We start from the raw sequence: 20,333 nt of genomic DNA, 5'->3' as shown, positions 1-20,333 counted from the left end.
AAGTGACTCCATCTAAGAAAGTACACCCCTCAAGGTATTCAAAACTGGGTTTACAAACTTTGTTAACCCTTTAGGTGTTCCACAAGAGTTGATGGCAGATGGAGAAACAATTTAGAAATTTCTATTTTTTGGAAAATTTTCCAATATAATCAATTTTTTCCAGGAGTAAAACAAGGGTTAACTGCCAAACAAAACTCAAAATGGGTTGCCCCGATTCTGTAGTTTGCAGAAACACCCCATATGTGGTCGTAAACTACTGTTTGGCCGAACGGGAGCACATAGAAGGAGGGGAACACCATATGGGTTTTGGAAGGCAGATTTTGCAGGACTGGTTTTGTTTATACCATGTCCCATTTGAAGCCCCCTGTTGCACCCCTAGAATAGAAATTTCAAAAAAGTGACTCCATCTAAGAAAGTACACCCCTCAAGGTATTCAAAACTGGGTTTACAAACTTTGTTAACCCTTTAGGTGTTCCACAAGAGTTGATGGCAGATGGAGAAACAATTTAGAAATTTCTATTTTTTGGAAAATTTTCCAATATAATCAATTTTTTCCAGGAGTAAAACAAGGGTTAACTGCCAAACAAAACTCAAAATGGGTTGCCCCGATTCTGTAGTTTGCAGAAACACCCCATATGTGGTCGTAAACTACTGTTTGGCCGAACGGGAGCACATAGAAGGAGGGGAACACCATATGGGTTTTGGAAGGCAGATTTTGCAGGACTGGTTTTGTTTATACCATGTCCCATTTGAAGCCCCCTGTTGCACCCCTAGAATAGAAATTTCAAAAAAGTGACTCCATCTAAGAAAGTACACCCCTCAAGGTATTCAAAACTGGGTTTACAAACTTTGTTAACCCTTTAGGTGTTCCACAAGAGTTGATGGCAGATGGAGAAACAATTTTGAAATTTCTATTTTTTGGAAAATTTTCCAAAATAATCAATTTTTTCCAGGAGTAAAACAAGGGTTAACTGCCAAACAAAACTCAAAATGGGTTGCCCCGATTCTGTAGTTTGCAGAAACACCCCATATGTGGTCGTAAACTACTATTTGGCTAAACGGCAGGACATAGAAGAAGGGGAACGTCATATGGTTTTTGGAAGGCAGATTTTGCTGGACTGGTTTATTTACACCATGTACCCTTTCAAGCCCCCTGATGCACCCCTAGAGTAGAAACTCCACAAAAGTGACCCCATCTAGGAAACTACGGGATAAGGTGGTTGTTGTTTTGGGACTATTTTAGGGGTAAATATGATTTTTGGTTGCTCTATATTACTCTTTTTTGAGGCAATGTAACAAAAAAAAAAATCTAAAATTTTTTTCTACATTCGCTATTTAGTTTTGTGGAACACCTAAAGGGTTAACATAGTTTGTAAAGTAACTTTTGAATACCTTGAGGGGTGTAGTTTCTTAGATGGGGTCACTTTTTTGGAGTTTCTAGTCTAGGCTACATCAGGGGGGGCTTCTAATGGGACATGGTGTCAAAAAAAAAAACTGTCCATCAAAATCTGCCTTCTAGAAACCATATGGAGTTCCCTTCGTTCTATGCCCTGCCGTGCGGCTATATAGCCATTACGACCACATATGGGGTGTTTCTGCAAACTACAGAATCAGGGCCATAAATATTGAGTTTTGTTTGGCGGTTAACCCTTGCTTTATTACCGGCAAAAAGGATTCAAATGGAAATTTTGCCCAAAAATGAGTGTTTTGGCACCGTTTTTATTTTATATTTTTAACACCGTTCATCCGAGGCGTTTGGGCAAAAGTTATTTTTATAGCGACGACTTTTACGCACGCGACGATGCCCAATATGTATGGTTCTCAGACTTTGGAGACACTAAGCAGGCATCCTAAAAACTGCGGCCCTCCAGATGTTGTAAAACTACAATTCCCACCATGCCCTGCTGATGGCTGTAGGTTGTCTGGGCATGCTGGGAGTTATAGTTTTACAACATCTGGAGGGCCGCAGTTTGAGGATGCCTGCACTAAAACTAATATTTTTTTGGGAAAAAAAAAATGTTTCCGTGTCTCCAAAGTCTGAGAGCCATAGTTTTTTATGTTCTCTAGTGGACTGTTGGGGATTATAAAAATTTAGTACTCCATGGAAGTGTGATACTCCTTGAAGCAATCGATAACGCAGAGGCCCGGATGATCGGGGCAAGTGTCGCACTGAGTGGTGGTGTCCTTCCGTATCCCCCTCCTGCGACACACTCTGCACTTTTTTTGGGTTCGTCCCTTCTTTCCAGTATGGGGGACCACACCTGGAAAGTGTTGGCCAGGGACGATCCGGGCGCCTCCAATTCCCGAGGTACTCCGGCCTGCTCTTTCCCGGTCCGAAAAGATCAGGTCCTTGAGGACTGCCTCATAGAATTGGAGGAATGTCCCTGTGCTGCCAGCGCTTCGGGATAGTACAAAAGAGTTGTACATGGCAACCTGCACCAAGTAGACCGCAACTTTTTTGTACCATGCCCGGGTTTTGCGCATGGCGTTATATGGCTTGAGGACTTGATCCGAGAGATCAACTCCTCCCATATACCGATTGTAGGCGACGATACAATCGGGCTTGAGGACCGTTGCCGCGGTACCTCGCACAGGGGACTGGGGTGATGCCGTTACCGTGGATTGTGGACAGCATAAAGACATCCCTCTTGTCCTTATACCTGACCAGCAACAGGTTTCCACTGGTAAGTGCACGGGTCTCACCCCTGGGGATAGGTACCTGGAGGGGGTAGGCAGGGAGGCCGCGTTGATTTTTCCGCACGGTCCCACAAGCGAACGTGGATCTGGCGGCAAGGGACCTGAACAAGGGAATGCTGGTATAAAAGTTGTCCACGTACAAGTGGTAACCCTTATCCAGCAGTGGGTACATAAGGTCCCACACGAGTTTCCCGGTAACACCCAGAGTGGGGGGACATTCTGGGGGTTGAATCCGGGAATCTCGCCCCTCGTACACACGAAATTTGTAAGTGTACCCTGAGGTACTCTCACAAATTTTGTATAGCTTCACGCCATACCTCGCCCGCTTTGTGGGAATATATTGGCGGAAACTGAGTCTCCCCTTGAACGCAACGAGAGACTCATCAACCGCGACCTCCCTTCCAGGTACGTAGGCCTGCTGAAATGTGGCCCCAAAGTGATCGATGACCGGCCGTATCTTGTACAGCCGGTCATAGGCAGGATCACTTCGGGGGGGACATGCTGCATTATCGGAATAATGCAGACATTTCCGGATGGCCTCAAACCGGGGACGTGTCATGACCATACTGTACAGTGGGGTCTGGTATAGGACGTCCCCACTCCAGTATTGCCTGACACTGGGTTTTTGGACTAGACCCATATGCAGCACGAGGCCCCAAAATGTCCTCATCTCGGCTGCACTGACCGGCGTCCAGCCACCGGGTCTAGCCAAAAATGAGCCTAGGTTTTGAGCGACGAACTGTTGGGCGTACAGATTCGTCTGCTCCACCATCAGATTCACCAGTGGGTTACTGAAAAAAAAACTAAAATAGTCTATTTCAGTAAACCCCACTGTGGGAATCTGGATTCCAGGATTGCCAGCAAAATCCGGAATCTCAGGCTCAAAGTCCACTGGGGGACACCAGCTAAGTTCATCGGCAGGGGGCTCCGGTGGACTTATTTGGTGGGCCGGGAAACCAGTACGAACCCCAGGGCGGCTCGTACTAGGGTGGGCCACAGGATCCCTAGCATGTGGGGCCCCTGGCTCCGCCTGGCGGCGTCTCCGCCGCCTTGGTGGCTCATCGTCATCAGATGATGATGAGGAGGATGCGGATGATAAAAGGAACGTGGGGTCATCCTCATCCTCACTGGGGCTCTCAGAGTCGGAGGCAATCTGGGCGTATGCCTCCTCGGCCGAGAACATCCGGCGGGCCATGGGTGTGTGTGCGTGTAGGTGTGCGTGTGTGGAAACCTTTATTATATGTGCGTGTGTGTGGGGGCAACGGGTGTTCGCGTACTAAAAAAGGCAAAAAAAGAAAGGGCAAGTGTTAGGAAAAAAAAAGTTCAAACTTGCTGATCAGCGGTACAACGCTGATCAGCGGTCGGTGGGGTGGTGGGGCGGGCGATGCGCTAACACTGGACGGACGCTAAAAAGTGCCGGCCAGTCAGCGCACGCAGAAAAAAAAAGTGGTGGTAAGGGGGCTGGTGGTCAGGGGAGGGGGGTGGGGGCTGGTGGTGGGGAAGGGGGGGGGGGTGGGGGGGGGGGGTGGCAGGGGGGGATCTGGGGTCTGATGGATGGATCAAAGAAAGTTTGGAAATAAAAGTTTTTTTTTTTTTTTTTTTTCTAACTAACTTTTCCCTTCTTTCCCTGCCTAACGGTGCCTCTCCCTCACTGACCCTAACCTACCTGGGTGGCGATGGGTGCAGGAGGGTGATGGATGCCGATTGTGGGGACACAGGAGCTCGTTCTGGACGGTGCTGCACGGTCAGGGTGCTGGACAGGAAGAGGAGGGGAGAGAGGAGCGCAGGAAGTTTGAATCTCGCGCCTCTCTCCCCTGCTCCAATCAGCACCCTGGACAGCGGCGTTCAGCACCAGGGCCAGCACCGCCTCTCCAAATCCTCGGACTGCGATAGGTGGTGTAAAATTACGCCACCGATCGCAGTCTTTTTCCGGTTCATCGGGTCACAGGACACCCGAATGGACCGGAAACGCAGAAAACCGCAGGTCTGAATTGACCTGCGGTTTTCTGCGATGGTCGATGCGGGGGGGTCAAATGACCCCCCCCTGCATTGTTACGGGATGCCGGCTGAATGATTTCAGCCGAAATCCCGTTCCGATTAACCCCTGGGGCGCCGGAATGCCGATTTCAAGTTAGGACGTACCGGTACGCCCTGAGTCCTTAAGGACTCGGGAAATAGGGCGTACCGATACGCCCTGCGTCCTTAAGGGGTTAAACACCCTGAAAGACCAGGCCACTTTTTACACTTCTGACCTACACTACTTTCACCGTTTATTGCTCGGTCATGCAACTTACCACCCAAATGAATTTTACCTCCTTTTCTTCTCACTAATAGAGCTTTCATTTGGTGGTATTTCATTGCTGCTGACATTTTTACTTTTTTTGTTATTAATCGAAATTTAACGATTTTTTTTTTGCAAAAAAATGACATTTTTCACTTTCAGTTGTAAAGTTTTGCAAAAAAAACGAGATCCATATAGAAATTTTGCTCTAAATTTATAGTTCTACATGTCTTTGATAAAAAAAAAATGTTTGGGTAAAAAAAAAATGGTTTGGGTAAAAGTTATAGCGTTTACAAACTATGGTACAAAAATGTGAATTTCCGCTTTTTGAAGCAGCTCTGACTTTCTGAGCACCTGTCATGTTTCCTGAGGTTCTACAATGGCCAGACAGTACAAACACCCCACAAATGACCCCATTTCGGAAAGTACACACCCTAAGGTATTCGCTGATGGGCATAGTGAGTTCATAGAACTTTTTATTTTTTGTCACAAGTTAGCGGAAAATGATGATTTTTTTTTTTTTTTTTTTTTTCCTTACAAAGTCTCATATTCCACTAACTTGTGACAAAAAATAAAAACTTCTATGAACTCACTATGCCCATCACGAAATACCTTGGGGTCTCTTCTTTCCAAAATGGGGTCACTTGTGGGGTAGTTATACTGCCCTGGCATTTTAGGCGCCCAAATGTGTGGTAAGGAGTTTGAAATCAAATTCTGTAAAAAATGACCTGTGAAATCCGAAAGGTGTTCTTTGGAATATGGGCCCCTTTGCCCACCTAGGCTGCAAAAAAGTGTCACACATCTGGTATCTCCGTACTCAGGAGAAGGTGGGGAATGTGTTTTGGGGTGTCTTTTTACATATACCCATGCTGGGTGAGATAAATATCTTGGTCAAATGCCAACTTTGTATAAAAAAATGGGAAAAGTTGTCTTTTGCCAAGATATTTCTCTCACCCAGCATGGGTATATGTAAAATGACACCCCAAAACACATTCCCCACCTTCTCCTGAGTACGGCAATACCAGATGTGTGACACTTTTTTGCAGCCTAGGTGGGCAAAGGGGCCCATATTCCAAAGAGCACCTTTCGGATTTCACAGGTCATTTTTTACAGAATTTGATTTCAAACTCCTTACCACACATTTGGGCCCCTAGAATGCCAGGGCAGTATAACTACCCCACAAGTGACCCCATTTTGGAAAGAAGACACCCCAAGGTATTCCGTGAGGGGCATGGCAAGTTCCTAGAATTTTTTGTCACAAGTTAGTGGAAAATGATGATTTTTTTTTTTTTTTTTTTTCATACAAAGTCTCATATTCCACAAACTTGTGACAAAAAATAAAAACTTCCATGAACTCACTATGCCCATCAGTGAATACCTTGGGGTCTCTTCTTTCCAAAATGGGGTCACTTGGGGGGTAGTTATAGTGCCCTGGCATTCTAGGGGCCCAAATGTGTGGTAAGGAGTTTGAAATCAAATTCTGTAAAAAATGACCTGTGAAATCCGAAAGGTGCTCTTTGGAATATGGGCCCCTTTGCCCACCTAGGCTGCAAAAAAGTGTCACACATCTGGTATCTCTGTACTCAGGAGAAGGTGGGGAATGTGTTTTGGGGTGTCATTTTACATATACCCATGCTGGGTGAGATAAATATCTTGGTCAAATGCCAACTTTGTATAAAAAAATGGGAGAAAAGTTGTCTTTTGCCAAGATATTTCTCTCACCCAGCAGGGGTATATGTAAAATGACACCCCAAAACACATTCCCCACCTTCTCCTGAGTACGGAGATACCAGATGTGTGACACTTTTTTGCAGCCTAGGTGGGCAAAGGGGCCCATATTCCAAAGAGCACCTTTCGGATTTCACAGGTCATTTTTTACAGAATTTGATTTCAAACTCCTTACCACACATTTGGGCCCCTAGAATGCCAGGGCAGTATAACTACCCCACAAGTGACCCCCATTTTGGAAAGAAGAGACCCCAAGGTATTCGCTGATGGGCATAGTGAGTTCATGGAAGTTTTTATTTTTTGTCACAAGTTAGTGGAATATGAGACTTTGTATGAAAAAAAAAAAAAAAAAAAAAAAAAAAAATCAGCATTTTCCACTAACTTGTGACAAAAAATAAAAAATTCTAGGAACTCGCCATGCCCCTTACGAAATACCTTGGGGTGTCTTCTTTCCAAAATGGGGTCACTTGTGGGGTAGTTATACTGCCCTGGCATTTTCCAGGGGCCCTAATGTGTGGTAAGTAGGTAAATGACCTGTGAAATCCTAAAGGTGCTCTTTGGAATGTGGGCCCCTTTGCCCACCTAGGCTGCAAAAAAGTGTCACACATGTGGTATCGCCGTATTCAGGAGAAGTTGGGGAATGTGTTTTGGGGTGTCATTTTACATATACCCATGCTGGGTGAGAGAAATATCTTGGCAAAAGACAACTTTTCCCATTTTTTTGAACAAAGTTGGCATTTGACCAAGATATTTCTCTCACCCAGCATGGGTATATGTAAAATGACACCCCAAAACACATTCCCCACCTTCTCCTGAGTACGGCGATACCAGATGTGTGACACTTTTTTGCAGCCTAGATGCGCAAAGGGGCCCAAATTCCTTTTAGGAGGGCATTTTTAGACATTTGGATACCAGACTTCTTCTCACGCTTTGGGGCCCCTAGAATGCCAGGGCAGTATAAATACCCCACATGTGACCCCATTTTGGAAAGAAGACACCCCAAGGTATTCAATGAGGGGCATGGCGAGTTCATAGAAATTTTTTTTTTTTGGCACAAGTTAGCGGAAATTGATATTTTTAATTTTTTTCTCACAAAGTCTCCCGTTCCGCTAACTTGGGACAAAAATTTAAATCTTTCATGGACTCAATATGCCCCTCACGGAATACCTGGGGTGTCTTCTTTCCGAAATGGGGTCACATGTGGGGTATTTATACTGCCCTGGCATTCTAGGGGCCCTAAAGCGTGAGAAGAAGTCTGGAAATATAAATGTCTAAAAAATTTTACGCATTTGGTTTCCGTGAGGGGTATGGGGAGTTCATGTGAGATTTTATTTTTTGACACAAGTTAGTGGAATATGAGACTTTGTAAGAAAAAAAAAAATAAATTCGCTAACTTGGGCCAAAAAAATGTCTGAATGGAGCCTTACAGAGGGGTGATCAATGACAGGGGGGTGATCAATGACAGGGGGGGTGATCAATGACAGGGGGGGTGATCAATGACAGGGGGGGTGATCAATGACAGGGGGGGGTGATCAGGGAGTCTATATGGGGTGATAACCACAGTCATTGATCACGCCGTGTAAGGCTTCATTCAGACGTCCGTATGCGTTTTGCGGATCCGATCCATCTATCAGTGGATCCGTAAAAATCATGCGGACGTCTGAATGGAGCTTTACAGGGGGGTAATCCATGACAGGGGGGTAATCAATGACAGGGGGGTGATCAGGGAGTCTATATGGGGTGATCACCACAGTCATTGATCACGCCCCTGTAAGGCTTCATTCAGACGTCCGGATGCGTTTTGCGGATCCGATCCATCTATCAGTGCATCCGTAAAAATCATGCGGACATCTGAATGGAGCTTTACAGGGGGGTAATCAATGACAGGGGGGTAATCAATGCCAGGGGGGTGATCAGGGAGTCTATATGGGGTGATCACCACAGTCATTGATCACGCCCCTGTAAGGCTTCATTCAGACGTCCGGATGCGTTTTGCGGATCCGATCCATCTATCAGTGCATCCGTAAAAATCATGCGGACATCTGAATGGAGCTTTACAGGGGGGTAATCAATGACAGGGGGGTGATCACCACAGTCATTGATCATGCCCCTGTAAGGCTTTATTCAGACGTCCGGATGCGTTTTGCGGATCGGATCCATCTATCAGTGCATCCGTAAAATCATGCGGACATCTGAATGGAGCTTTACAGGGGGGTAATCAATGACAGGGGGGTGATCACCACAGTCATTGATCATGCCCCTGTAAGGCTTCATTCAGACGTCCGGATGCGTTTTGCGGATCGGATCCATCTATCAGTGCATCCGTAAAAATCATGCGGACATCTGAATGGAGCTTTACAGGTGGGTGATCAGGGAGTCTATATGGGGTGATCACCACAGTCATTGATCATGCCCCTGTAAGGCTTCATTCAGACGTCCGGATGCGTTTTGCGGATCGATCCATCTATCAGTGGATCCGTAAAAATCATGCGGACGTCTGAATGGAGCTTTACAGGGGGGTAATCAATGACAGGGGGGTAATCAATGACAGGGGGGTGATCAGGGAGTCTATATGGGGTGATAACCACAGTCATTGATCACGCCCCTGTAAGGCTTCATTCAGACGTCCGGATGCGTTTTGCGGATCCGATCCATCTATCAGTGGATCCGTAAAAATCATGCGGACGTCTGAATGGAGCTTTACAGGGGGGTAATCAATGACAGGGGGGTGATCAGGGAGTCTATATGGGGTGATCAGGGGTGATCAGGGGCTCATAAGGGGTTAATAAGTGACGGGGGGGGGGGGGTGTAGTGTAGTGTAGTGGTGCTTGGTGCTACTTTACTGAGCTACCTGTGTCCTCTGGTGGTCGATCCAAACAAAGGGGACCACCAGAGGACCAGGTAGCAGGTATATTAGACGCTGTTATCAAAACAGCGTCTAATATACCTGTTAGGGGTTAAAAAAAACACATCTCCAGCCTGCCAGCGAACGATCGCCGCTGGCAGGCTGGAGATCAACTCTCTTACCGTCCGTTCCTGTGAGCGCGCGCGCCTGTGTGCGCGCGTTCACAGGAAATCTCGGCCATCGCGAGATGACGCGTATATGCGTGACTGTGCGCAGCGCTGCCACCTCCGGAACGCGATCCTGCGTTAGGCGGTCCGGAGGTGGTTAAGACATTTTAACAGGGGTGTGTTGACTTTTTATATCCACTGTTTAAAAAAAAAATATTATTATTCATTTATTTTTTTTAATTTATTTTTTTATGTGAATTAACCCCTTCCTGCCATAGCCAAGGCAGGAAGAGGATAATTCACAGCCTTCAGGCTGACAGTTAATTTTACAGCTATCAGGTGGTGCTCTTACATAAGAAAAAGCGCTCCCTTCTGGCTTTTACATTTTACAGTGTGATAGATGATTGTAGCAGGGTGCTGCAAGCATCTATTCACAGCCAGACCGCTCCAGCTGGTTATGGTACTTCTCCCTGTGACGGGCTGCCGGCAGATCGCAATGTAACCCAGCGATCTTATAAGTCGGGTTACAGACAGGAGAGTACTTCTGCAACGTATAAAGTTGTGTGGCGGTAGGCAAGTGGTTAAAATAAAAAATACCATACTCACCTCCCCTGGTGCTTTGGCAATTCCCTTATATAGTCCCATGCCAGTCTCAATATAACCTTTTTATAGACTTACTGCCTTTTTATGTCTATCCCATTTTACACCCCTTCTCACTGCTTTAAAGGGGTTGTCTGGGTTCAGAGCTGAACCCGGACATATCCCCATTTTCACCCCGGCAGCCCCCCTGACAAGAGCATCGGAGCAGTTCATACTCAGATGCTCTCATTTGCCCTGCGCTGAAACACGCAGGGCAAAGGCATTTTTAGGAGTTTCGGTGACGTACCGGAGCTCTCCATGGGGCTGCCAGGAAGCCTGGTGATGTCATCGGCACTGATGGGCGGGCTTTAGCGCTGCCCTAGCCCTAGGGCAGCGCTAAAGCCCGCCCATCAGAGCCGGTGACGTCATCGAACACACTGCCGGGCGGAAGTTTCCGCCCAGCAGTGTGTTATGATAAACAAAAGAGCCTATGCCCTGCGCGATCTAGCGCAGGGCAAGGGAGCGCAACTGAGCATGAGATGCTCCAATGCTAGCCTCAGGGATGCTGCCTGGGTGAAAATAAGGGTATGTCCGAGTTCAGCTCTGAACCCGGACAACCCCTTTAAGTAAATCTAGCAGAGCAATGAATGGCGAGATCACTGGATCCATGTGAGGTAACAGGCCTGTTTTAGCTTTGCTAGAAATTGTCATGTAATATATTAAATCTGAATTTCATCTTTTTACACTAATCATGGGATAACACCTTTAACTGAGGGTTTCAGGGTTAGGTGAAGACAGATTGTGATTGGCTGTAGTGATCACATTGGAGAAAGCATCAGCATAGGAGGTCAGGTTGTACAGAGGCCTGAATGGGACTAGGCAAGGAAGTCCCAGGGCAGTTGAGTGTAGTAATATTCTTTTTCACTGCTCACCTGTTATCTGCAGGTAAAATCCGCAAGCAAATCTGTAACAAAATCAGCATAATGTTACTTTCACATCAGCATTTTCCTTTCCCGTTTTGTCCTCATTCATTGTCAATGGGGACAAAACTGAACGGAATGGAGTGCACCAGAATACATTCTGTTACCGTTGCATTCCTGTGATGCACACAAAAGCACTGCAAGAAGCGTTTCTGAGAGCGTCATGGGATACTGATCAAGACCGATCTGGCATAAAACACAATGCAAGTCAATGGTGCCGGATCCGTTTTTTCGGACACAAAAAAAACAAAAACGGATCCGTCTTGTTCATTTGAGAGAATACAACCAGGACCGTTCTGAACGGATGCAGACAGTTGTATTATATACAAAGATGTGAAAGTAGCCTAATTTGGTGCAGATTTGCTGCTGCAGTTCCCTGAACAATCCCTGTGGAAATTTTGTGCAACTATTTCTGTTAGTGTGGATGTACCCTTATAACACAGCTCTGCTGACAGCACTTACATTCTCCATAGCATCTTAGAACTAAAAACAAATCTCAAACACTGTGGTTGATGAGCAAGTCATAGCGGCCCCTACAATGATTTATCATATTAAAAACAGATTGAGGCTTGCCTTTACAGGATCAATAAATACACCCCGGGCGCGGGGGGAGCGGGTGATAGTCATGAAATATATTTCTCCATTCAACAGAGGATTAAAAAGAAGATCGCTATTTTGAGATACTGAAAAGAAAAGGGTGTGGATTTTGTATCCGTTCTCTAACAAAAGGTCAGATTGTCAATTAATGTCAAATACTTGGCAAATGCATACAACAAAAGCAATACAAGTACCATATAACTCTGTGGTAGGGGGTGGTCACAGTCGCACATGGGCCCTGGAATATGACGGGGAAGGGCACAAGAGTCCTCTGCCCAATATGAGAAAACCAGTGCTAAAACTTATAGAGAAGGATTTGGGTGTACTTGTAGATTATAGACTAAATAACAGCATACAATGGAAATCAGCAGTTTCTAACAAGCAGAATATCATTGTGTATTAAAAGAGGCATGGACTCATAGGACACGGATGTAATGTTATCACTTTACAAAGTGCTGGTGCGGACTCATCTGGAATATGCAGTTCAGTTCTGGGCACCAGTCTATAGAAAGGATGCCCTGGAGCTGGAGAGAGTACAAAGGAGAGCGACTAAACTGATAAGTTTTAAAAGGAAAGATAAAAAATATTAAATGTATTTAGTCTTGGCAAGAGGCCTAATTAACCTATTCAAATATATAAAAGGGCTGTACACAAAAATACGGTGAAAAGTTCTTCCATGTCAAATCCCCTCAAAAGACAAGAGGGCACTGCCTCCGACGGTAGAAGAAAAAGTTCAGTCTCCAGAGGCGTTAAGGTCTCAGGAGTGGTCAAAGCAGGAACAGTGGACAGTTTTAAAGAGTCACTGTACTTTGACACAACTTAGTGAATAGTGCAATTAGAAAATTTCTAAATCACTTAAAAAAATAATAAAATAATCTGCCTGCATCCACCTGAAAAAAAATAAAAATAAAAACTGTCAAGTAGCGCCACTAGGGTCTCACTTCCACCTAATTTCAGTCACTGGCAAGATCTGTCTCTAGTAGTGGAGACGGTACACAGGAAATGGGGGCATGTCAGAGCTAGAAGCACTGCCTATACACTGCTTCTGAGGAGCAGAGACGCTCCTATGTGTTTGTAAGTCTGATCTCCCCCTCCTTATGGGCTTTCTGAGCTCTCTAGTAGAAAACAAATATAGTAGGTTTAAGGGAAATTATGTGTCTGCAGTACAGTAAAGTCAAATTCTAAAGAAGGGAGAGACCCACTGCTTGTAAGAGAAATGCATCTAGCTGTGCAGCTCAAACAGTAACAAAATTAATAAAAAATAATAATAATAATAATAATATTATATGGCTGAGGAAGACATTAGGGATGCCTTATAAAGACCTGTTCCTTCACAGTTATGATTCTACAATAATACAGTCATTATGCAAACTTTTTTTGAAAACACAAGTATGCTTTAAAAAAAAGTCTTCCGAAATGTGTAGAAATCTGGGTCTCATTCCGCTTTTCTATAATTCACATCTCCACCTATCCCTTGGTTGAACATAATGGACTTATGTATTTTTTCAACTGTATTTACTATATAACAATTGGCATGATAGCTCAGGGCTCTGTTACAGATTTTGTATTGGGTTCTAAGGGCTTCCAAAAACTGCTTCGCTCTATACTTTCCTTTATTAGTTTTCACAATAATGATATATTCTGAACTACAAACAGTTGGTGACAGTTTCTTGGAAACACGGCTTTGTAGGGCAGAGGTTTGAATGACAGATAATAAACACTACTGCTAATGTGGCTGCATCTTATGTTAAAGGGGCTGTCCAGGACCAAGAAAAAAACTGAGCAATGGTGAGGAATTGTTTAAAATAATAAAAGGCTCCTCTCAATATACAGTATGGAGAGCACTTTCGATGTAATCTTTTACTTACTGGAAGTTTAGTTGTCCGCACTTTATAATCATTCTGTTCCTGCTTTGCTGATGCACTGACCTCCCGCTGAGCCTGTGCTGGGCTGGTGTTTATACGCAGCAGCCAATCAGAGGAGGCTAAGCTGCAAGGGGAGGGAGAGGGCAGTGGTCTGAACCAATGATCAGACTGGGGAAGGGCGTTTCAGACTACCTCAGATTCCCTGTCGCTAAAATGCCGTTGTAGATAACTCTGCCCTAAGGTGTGAGGCTAAAAAAGCCAAACAATATTATCTGAGGAAAATATATAGAAAGTAAGCATCACCCATAGGTACTGACTTACATACCAAATATGAGCTCATGACTTTAGTCACTTAAATTGTTACCGTAATTTACTAATGACTGGCATTTCACATGGCAGTGTTGGTAAAAAGCCTGCTGGCGAAAGATGAAACCAATTTATTAGGACGCACAGGCTAAGAGCTGGTGTAGGTTTCGGTTGTAATTTACACCAGTTTTCTAGGGTAAATTACATCAATTGTGTCAGGCTGTGGTCGCGCCAACCCCTTCTGCTAAGCTGAGCCCACTTCAAAAAAAGTGGTGAGAGTGGTGGATCTGGAACTGCCTGCTGGATCTGGAAATCCGTATGCAAACGGATATCATTTGTAGACGGATCTGGATGCGGATCCGTCTGACAAATGCATTGAAATTCCGGATCTGTCTCTCCAGTGTCATCTAGAAAAAAGGATTCAGTATTTTTTTTTTTTTTGCATTTTTAAAGGTCTGCACATGTGCAGACCGGCAAAACTGGATCCGGTTTTCCGGAACACTTGGTACCGGATCCGGCATTGATACATTTCAATGGGAATTAATGCCGGATCTGGCAAGTGTTTCGGAATTTTGGCTGGAGAAAATACCATGCTGCAGTATTTTCTCTAGCCAAATACCGTAAAGGGACTGAACTGAAGACATCCTGAATGAAATGCTCTCCGTTTTTTTCCGGTATTGAGCCCCTAGGACGGAACTCAATACAGGAAAAGAATAACGCTAGTGTGAAAGAACCCTAAATCGGTTTCCTAGGCATATGATGGCAATATTTTCTATGACTCAGTGTTATGATCGCTCAGCTTCCATGTAACCTTCCTTGCTAACCTCTGATTTAAGAAGCAATGGAACGGTTTTGTACTGTAAATTAAAATCTTTGTTTTCATTGTAATAAAAAATGACAGTAAATAACAGAAAAAAAACAATGTGAGGCATGTTTCTGGCTTATCTGACCTCTGTGCTCGTTTAGTTCTGCCAAAATCCACTTTGGAAACCACTTAATGTACTTGGCTCCATGCAGCCGATTTAATCACTTATGAACACAGGGTATTTTATAGATTTGGAAACTGAAAGACATCATTGTTTTAGGTGGATAAGGTTTTACATTACATTCCTAAACCGTGGATGATGTACCTGAACTGCACGGTCAATATTCCCTTGAGCTTGGCTTAGCGCTTCTGCTGCGGCAGTCTCAGAGTACCCCATCCCCCTGAGAGTATTAATCTTATCCAGCCTCTTCTTACGCTTGTCTCGCTCTTCTTTTCGTATCTTCGCTTTCTCCTAGAAGATATTAACGTATTTAAAGAAAATTAGTGGAACCTTTAGGTCTGTAGACGGGTCACAGTTCTCATGTTCATTGCATTTTTCTATGACGGGTTTACAAGGCCTGATTATTGGTCAGATTATCAGGGGCGAACATTCCTACGAACGCTCGTTCCCGACAATCTGCCTGTCTAAAGGTGCAGCCTCGTTCATCCGGTGAAACAGTTGTTCGTGCAGGCAAGTAAATAATCATTTTGTGCTGTCTAAATAGCTGCCCAGAAACAATGCAGCTGTATGAGGACGTGCGATCACTCATTCTCATACTGTGGAGGCGACTGCTGCATGTAAACGCAAAGCTTCAGCCCCACTGAATGAGCAGCCAGTTGTAGGTAAGGGTCACCTACTTCCCGATAATCGACTGTTCCTCTAGCCGCGTAGACCCCCCCATAACACTCACAAGCATGTAGGCATGTTATTACTTAACTCAACATCTGTGTAGAACCACAGACACTGAATTCAAGAATGCATGTAAAAATTACAACGTACTAAGAGGAATATTCATCAAAGGTAAGTCGAATCCCTGTTCTTCTGACCCAGCTCTCACTTAACCATTCCATATCCTTGAACTGGTATTAACCTCGGACCTTCCCATTTGCCTGTCATTCTTCTGCCTGCAGTTCCTTCCGGGTGGGATTACCTCTGGCACTGTTTTATAGTCTTGCCTGGCTTAGACGGTCCTGCTCTGTTACTAGGTATTGACCTTGGGCTTCCTTAGATTACCCTGTCTACCAGTGGCGTGCCTAGGGTGTTTGGCACCCTTGAAAAAAATGTGTACCCCCTCAAAGTAGTATTGCCCTCATTGTACAACCTTCATAGTAGTTTTGTACAGATGTGTGCCCCCTCACAGTAGTTATGCCCCCTCTGTGCCCCTTTCACAGTTGTAATCCCCTCTTTGTGCCCCCTTCACAGTAATAATCCCTATTGTGCCCCCTTCACAGTAATAATCCCTATTGTGCCCCCTTCACAGTAATAATCCCTATTGTGCCCCCTTCACAGTAATAATCCACATTGTGCCCCCTTTATAGTAGTAATGGCCACTGTGCCCCCTTCTTAGTAATAATGCCCACTGTGCCCCCTTCACAGTAATAATGCCCATTGTGCCCCCTTAATTGCAGTAATGCCCTCTGTGCCTCCTCCATAGTAGAAATCCCCATTGTGCCCCCTTCACAGTAATAATGCCCATTGTGCCCCCTTCACAGTAATAATGCTCACTGTGCCCCCTTCACAGTAATAATGCTCACTGTGCCCCCTTCACAGTAGTAATGCCCACTGCGCCCCCAGCTGTTTGAAGAGAGGGCAGTGCTCATATGAGAGCTGCTTTCTCTGTTCTGTTTACCCCCTATTAGACCCCAGATCAGACTGTAAAATAATAAAGTAACTTACCTCTCCTGTCGCCACTCTCCCTGTCCTGGCTGTCTTCTCTTCTCTGGGCCGGCGCTGCAGTCACCTGACCTCCTGCAGCGTCAGGTCAGAGTGCGCTCTGTACGTCCTGACGTTGCAGGCGGCCAGGACACAGCAGCGCAAGCCCTGAGAAGAGCGAGCAGGAGGGGTAAGTACTTACAGCGCTTCTCTCCCCCTCCTCCTGCAGACTAGTGAGCGCTACCATTATGGAAGCGCTCACTAGTATTCCCTTTATAAGATGCACTGCATTTTATAAAGGGAAAAGCAATGAGCGCTTCCATTTGTATTGATGGAAGCGCTCATTGCTTCTGTTCTTGCCGGCACTTGGGGCGAACCACCGCCCAGCGGGGCACGCCACGGCTGTCTACTTGTTTGTTCCACCAATTGTTGACTACTCTGCAGATGCACCCAGAGGACTCACAGCAACAAAAACCAGATCCTTGTACAGGGGTTAAAGGGTAAAAACCTATGGTTCGTTAGATTCTGCTAACCAGAGTAGCCAGTGCAAATTCTGACTGTGGAGACTTTGTTGTTAAAGAGGTTGGCCACCTTCTGGCTATTGTTGACCAATGTGTTTGTACGATGACTATTTGACACTTACTAGTATAGCCTTTGTTGAAATTCTGCACCATTTTCTGTATTTTATAAGGTATGCCACTTATTTACAAAGTCTTTTGGGCTGTCCACACAGAGGACCTGTCCATAAGATGGCCACTGATGGAGGGTCATGTGACCTCCATATGATGTCTCCTCCATTCAAATACACTGCACCTGCCATCTGTACTGGGAGTTTAGTGCAGAGACAGTGTGTTTGAATGGAGGAGGCATCCCATGGAGGTATTGTCTGGTCACATGACCCTCCATCAGCAGCCATTTATGGACAAAACCTCCATGTGGACAGCACAAAGAACTTGGCAAACAAGGGGGCATACCTGATGAAATCTAGAAAATGGAGCAGAATTTCAACAAAAGCTACAGGGCTCCAGATGGCGACCAAAATGGTCGCCAATGCGACTTAGAATTTACAAATGGCGACAAGACTTTTTAGTCTTGTCGCCATTTGCGACTAGAGCCGCGCCGCAGCTCTGAATACAGCGGCGGGCACAGAAGTTGAACTATCATGTTCTTATCAGCAGCGCAGTGGAAGAGTCTCTCCCTCCCCCCTGTGCTGCTGCCGCCGCGGCCAATGAGAAGAGGAACAGGGGGAGGGGCTGTGGCCACTGCGCCACCAATGAAGATAACTGACCTGTTAATACAAATACAGGAGGCGGGTGCCGGAATCAAATAGCGGCACCCAACCTCTATGACAGGGGGTGGCACCTGAGGGGTTAACTGCCGCTGATCGCAGCTCCCTGTCATAGAGGTCGGGTGCCGCTATTTGATTCCGGCACCCGCCTCCTGTATTTGTATTAACAGGTCAGTTATCTTCATTGGTGGCGCATTGCACCCCCCCCCCCCCCAACACCCTAGTATAATAAACATTGAGTGTGCCCCCCCCAGTATAATAAACATTGGTGGCGCAGTGGGAAGTGCCAATGAGGGTTAAAAAAAATATAAATGAATTAACTCACCTCCTCCAATTGATCGCGTAGCTGCCGGTCTCCTGTTCTTTCTTCAGGACCTGTGGTGACGTCACTGAGCTCCATCACATGGTCCATTACCATGGTGATGGATCATGTGATGTATCATGTGATGAGCACAGTGATGTCACCACAGGTCCTTTGACAGGTCCTGAAGAAAGAACAGGAGACCAGCAGCTATGCGATCAATTGGAGGAGGTGAGTTCATTTTTATTTATTTTTTTAACCCTCATTGGCACTGCCCACCAATGTTTATATGTTTATTATACTAGGGAGGGGGGCGCACTGCACCACCAATGTTTATTATACTGGGGTGTTGGGGGGGGGGCGCACTGCACCACCAATGTTTATATGTTTATTATACTAGGGAGGGGGGGCGCACTGCGCCACCAATGTTTATTATGTTGGGGGGGGGCACACTGCGCCACCAATGTTTATTATGTTGGGGGGGGCACACTGCGCCACCAATGTTTATTATGTTGGGGGGGGCGCACTGCGCCACCAATGTTTATTATACTGGGGCGTTGGGGGGGCGCACTGCGCCAGCAATGTTTATATGTTTATTATACTAGGGAGGGGGGGAGCACTGCGCCACCAATGTTTATTATGTTGGGGGGGGGGGGGCACACTGTGCCACCAATGTTTATTATATTAGGGGGTATATAATGTTTATTATATTGACCTTCTACTACGCATTCTGCATTAAAGAATGCTATTATTTTCCCTTATAACCATGTTGTTATAAGGGAAAGTAATACAGTGAATAGACTTTCATCCTAGCAACCATGCGTGAAAATCGCACGGTTCAACCGGAAGGATGGATCCGGCATTCCGGTATTTTGAATGCCGGATACGGCACTAATACATTCCTATGGGGAAAAATGCTGAATCCTGCATTCAGGCAAATCTTCAGGTTTTTTTCGCCAGAGATAAAACCGTTGAATGCTGCGGTTTTATCTTTTGCCTGTTCAGTCAAAAAGACTCACCTGAAGACATCTTTTCCGGTATAGAGGCCCTGTGACGGAACTCTATGCCGGAAATGAAAAACGCTAGTGTGAAAGTACCCTAAAATATTAAGTTTAAATCCCCCTTTCCCAATTTTACATATAAAATATATAAACAATAAATAAACATATTACATAGCACTGCGTCCGAAAAGTCCAAACTATTAAATTATTAAAAAATATCTCCTATGCGGTGAGCATTCGCCATTTTTAGTCACCTTGTCACCCCAAAAAATAGGATAGGACTGTTCTATTATGGGCCGAACGTTTCATAAAATGCGAAATGCACGCTGCTTTTTTTGGTGTGTTTTTTTTTTTGCACGGTATTGAGTAGAGTATCGCAATACTTTTTTATGGTGACGAAAGCGAATCAAAACTTTGGTATCGAAACAACCCTACGCCAATCTGATCGGCGTAGCGTTGTCACGATACCAAAATTTGGATTTGGTTTTGATTTGGCGACTAAAAATTTAATTTGGCTCCTAAATTTTTCAGTTCAGGAGCCAATGGCTACTAGGTATTTTTTTTAGTCTGGAGCACTGAGCTATATTATTAAGTGCTATATAATCATCTCACAAACACATTGGAGAATAGTGACCAGAAAGTGGCAAACCCCTTTAAAGGCGTTATCCAGTTTCATGATATCCTAGGTCATCAGTATCAGATTGGTGGGGGTCCGTCTGCCAGCACCCCTGACAATCAGCCGTTTGAAAAGGTGGTGGTGCTGGTGCGAGTGCCGAGTCCTCTTCATGCCGTCTATATTGCAGCAGTAAGCAAAATACCACTGCACACTCAAATTAGGATGCAAGTAAAATATTTTTTTTTATGTTTACAACATCCTCCAAATAGATTGGCAAAAAAAGGATGCCTAGAGTATATGTGACAGATTTGTCTCTGACTTTTCGGTCTAATCCACGACCTTGGTCACAGAGTCACATAGGAGGAAGGTTTAAGGAGTCCCTTTGGCTCAGCATGGAGGCGCTG

The 20,333-nt window shown here is 45.2% G+C and overlaps 1 protein-coding gene across 1 annotated transcript in view; it reads right to left on the bottom strand.

Annotated features, from left to right (window-relative positions):
* The window catches only part of NUB1 (negative regulator of ubiquitin like proteins 1), a 67,825-nt gene that overhangs the window by 12,936 nt on the left and 34,556 nt on the right, over window positions 1–20,333 (bottom strand). Inside the window, exon 8 of the mRNA XM_040434029.1 lies at window positions 15,176–15,322. Coding sequence (XP_040289963.1) covers window positions 15,176–15,322 — 147 coding nt within the window. The remainder of the gene's footprint in view (window positions 1–15,175; window positions 15,323–20,333) is intronic.

The sequence above is a fragment of the Bufo bufo genome, chromosome 5 (assembly GCF_905171765.1).
Source record: "Bufo bufo chromosome 5, aBufBuf1.1, whole genome shotgun sequence".
In the NCBI taxonomy this organism is placed as follows: Eukaryota; Metazoa; Chordata; class Amphibia; order Anura; family Bufonidae; genus Bufo; species Bufo bufo.
Note: the sequence above shows the minus strand (reverse complement) of the source record. Positions and strands in the feature narration are given on the sequence as shown.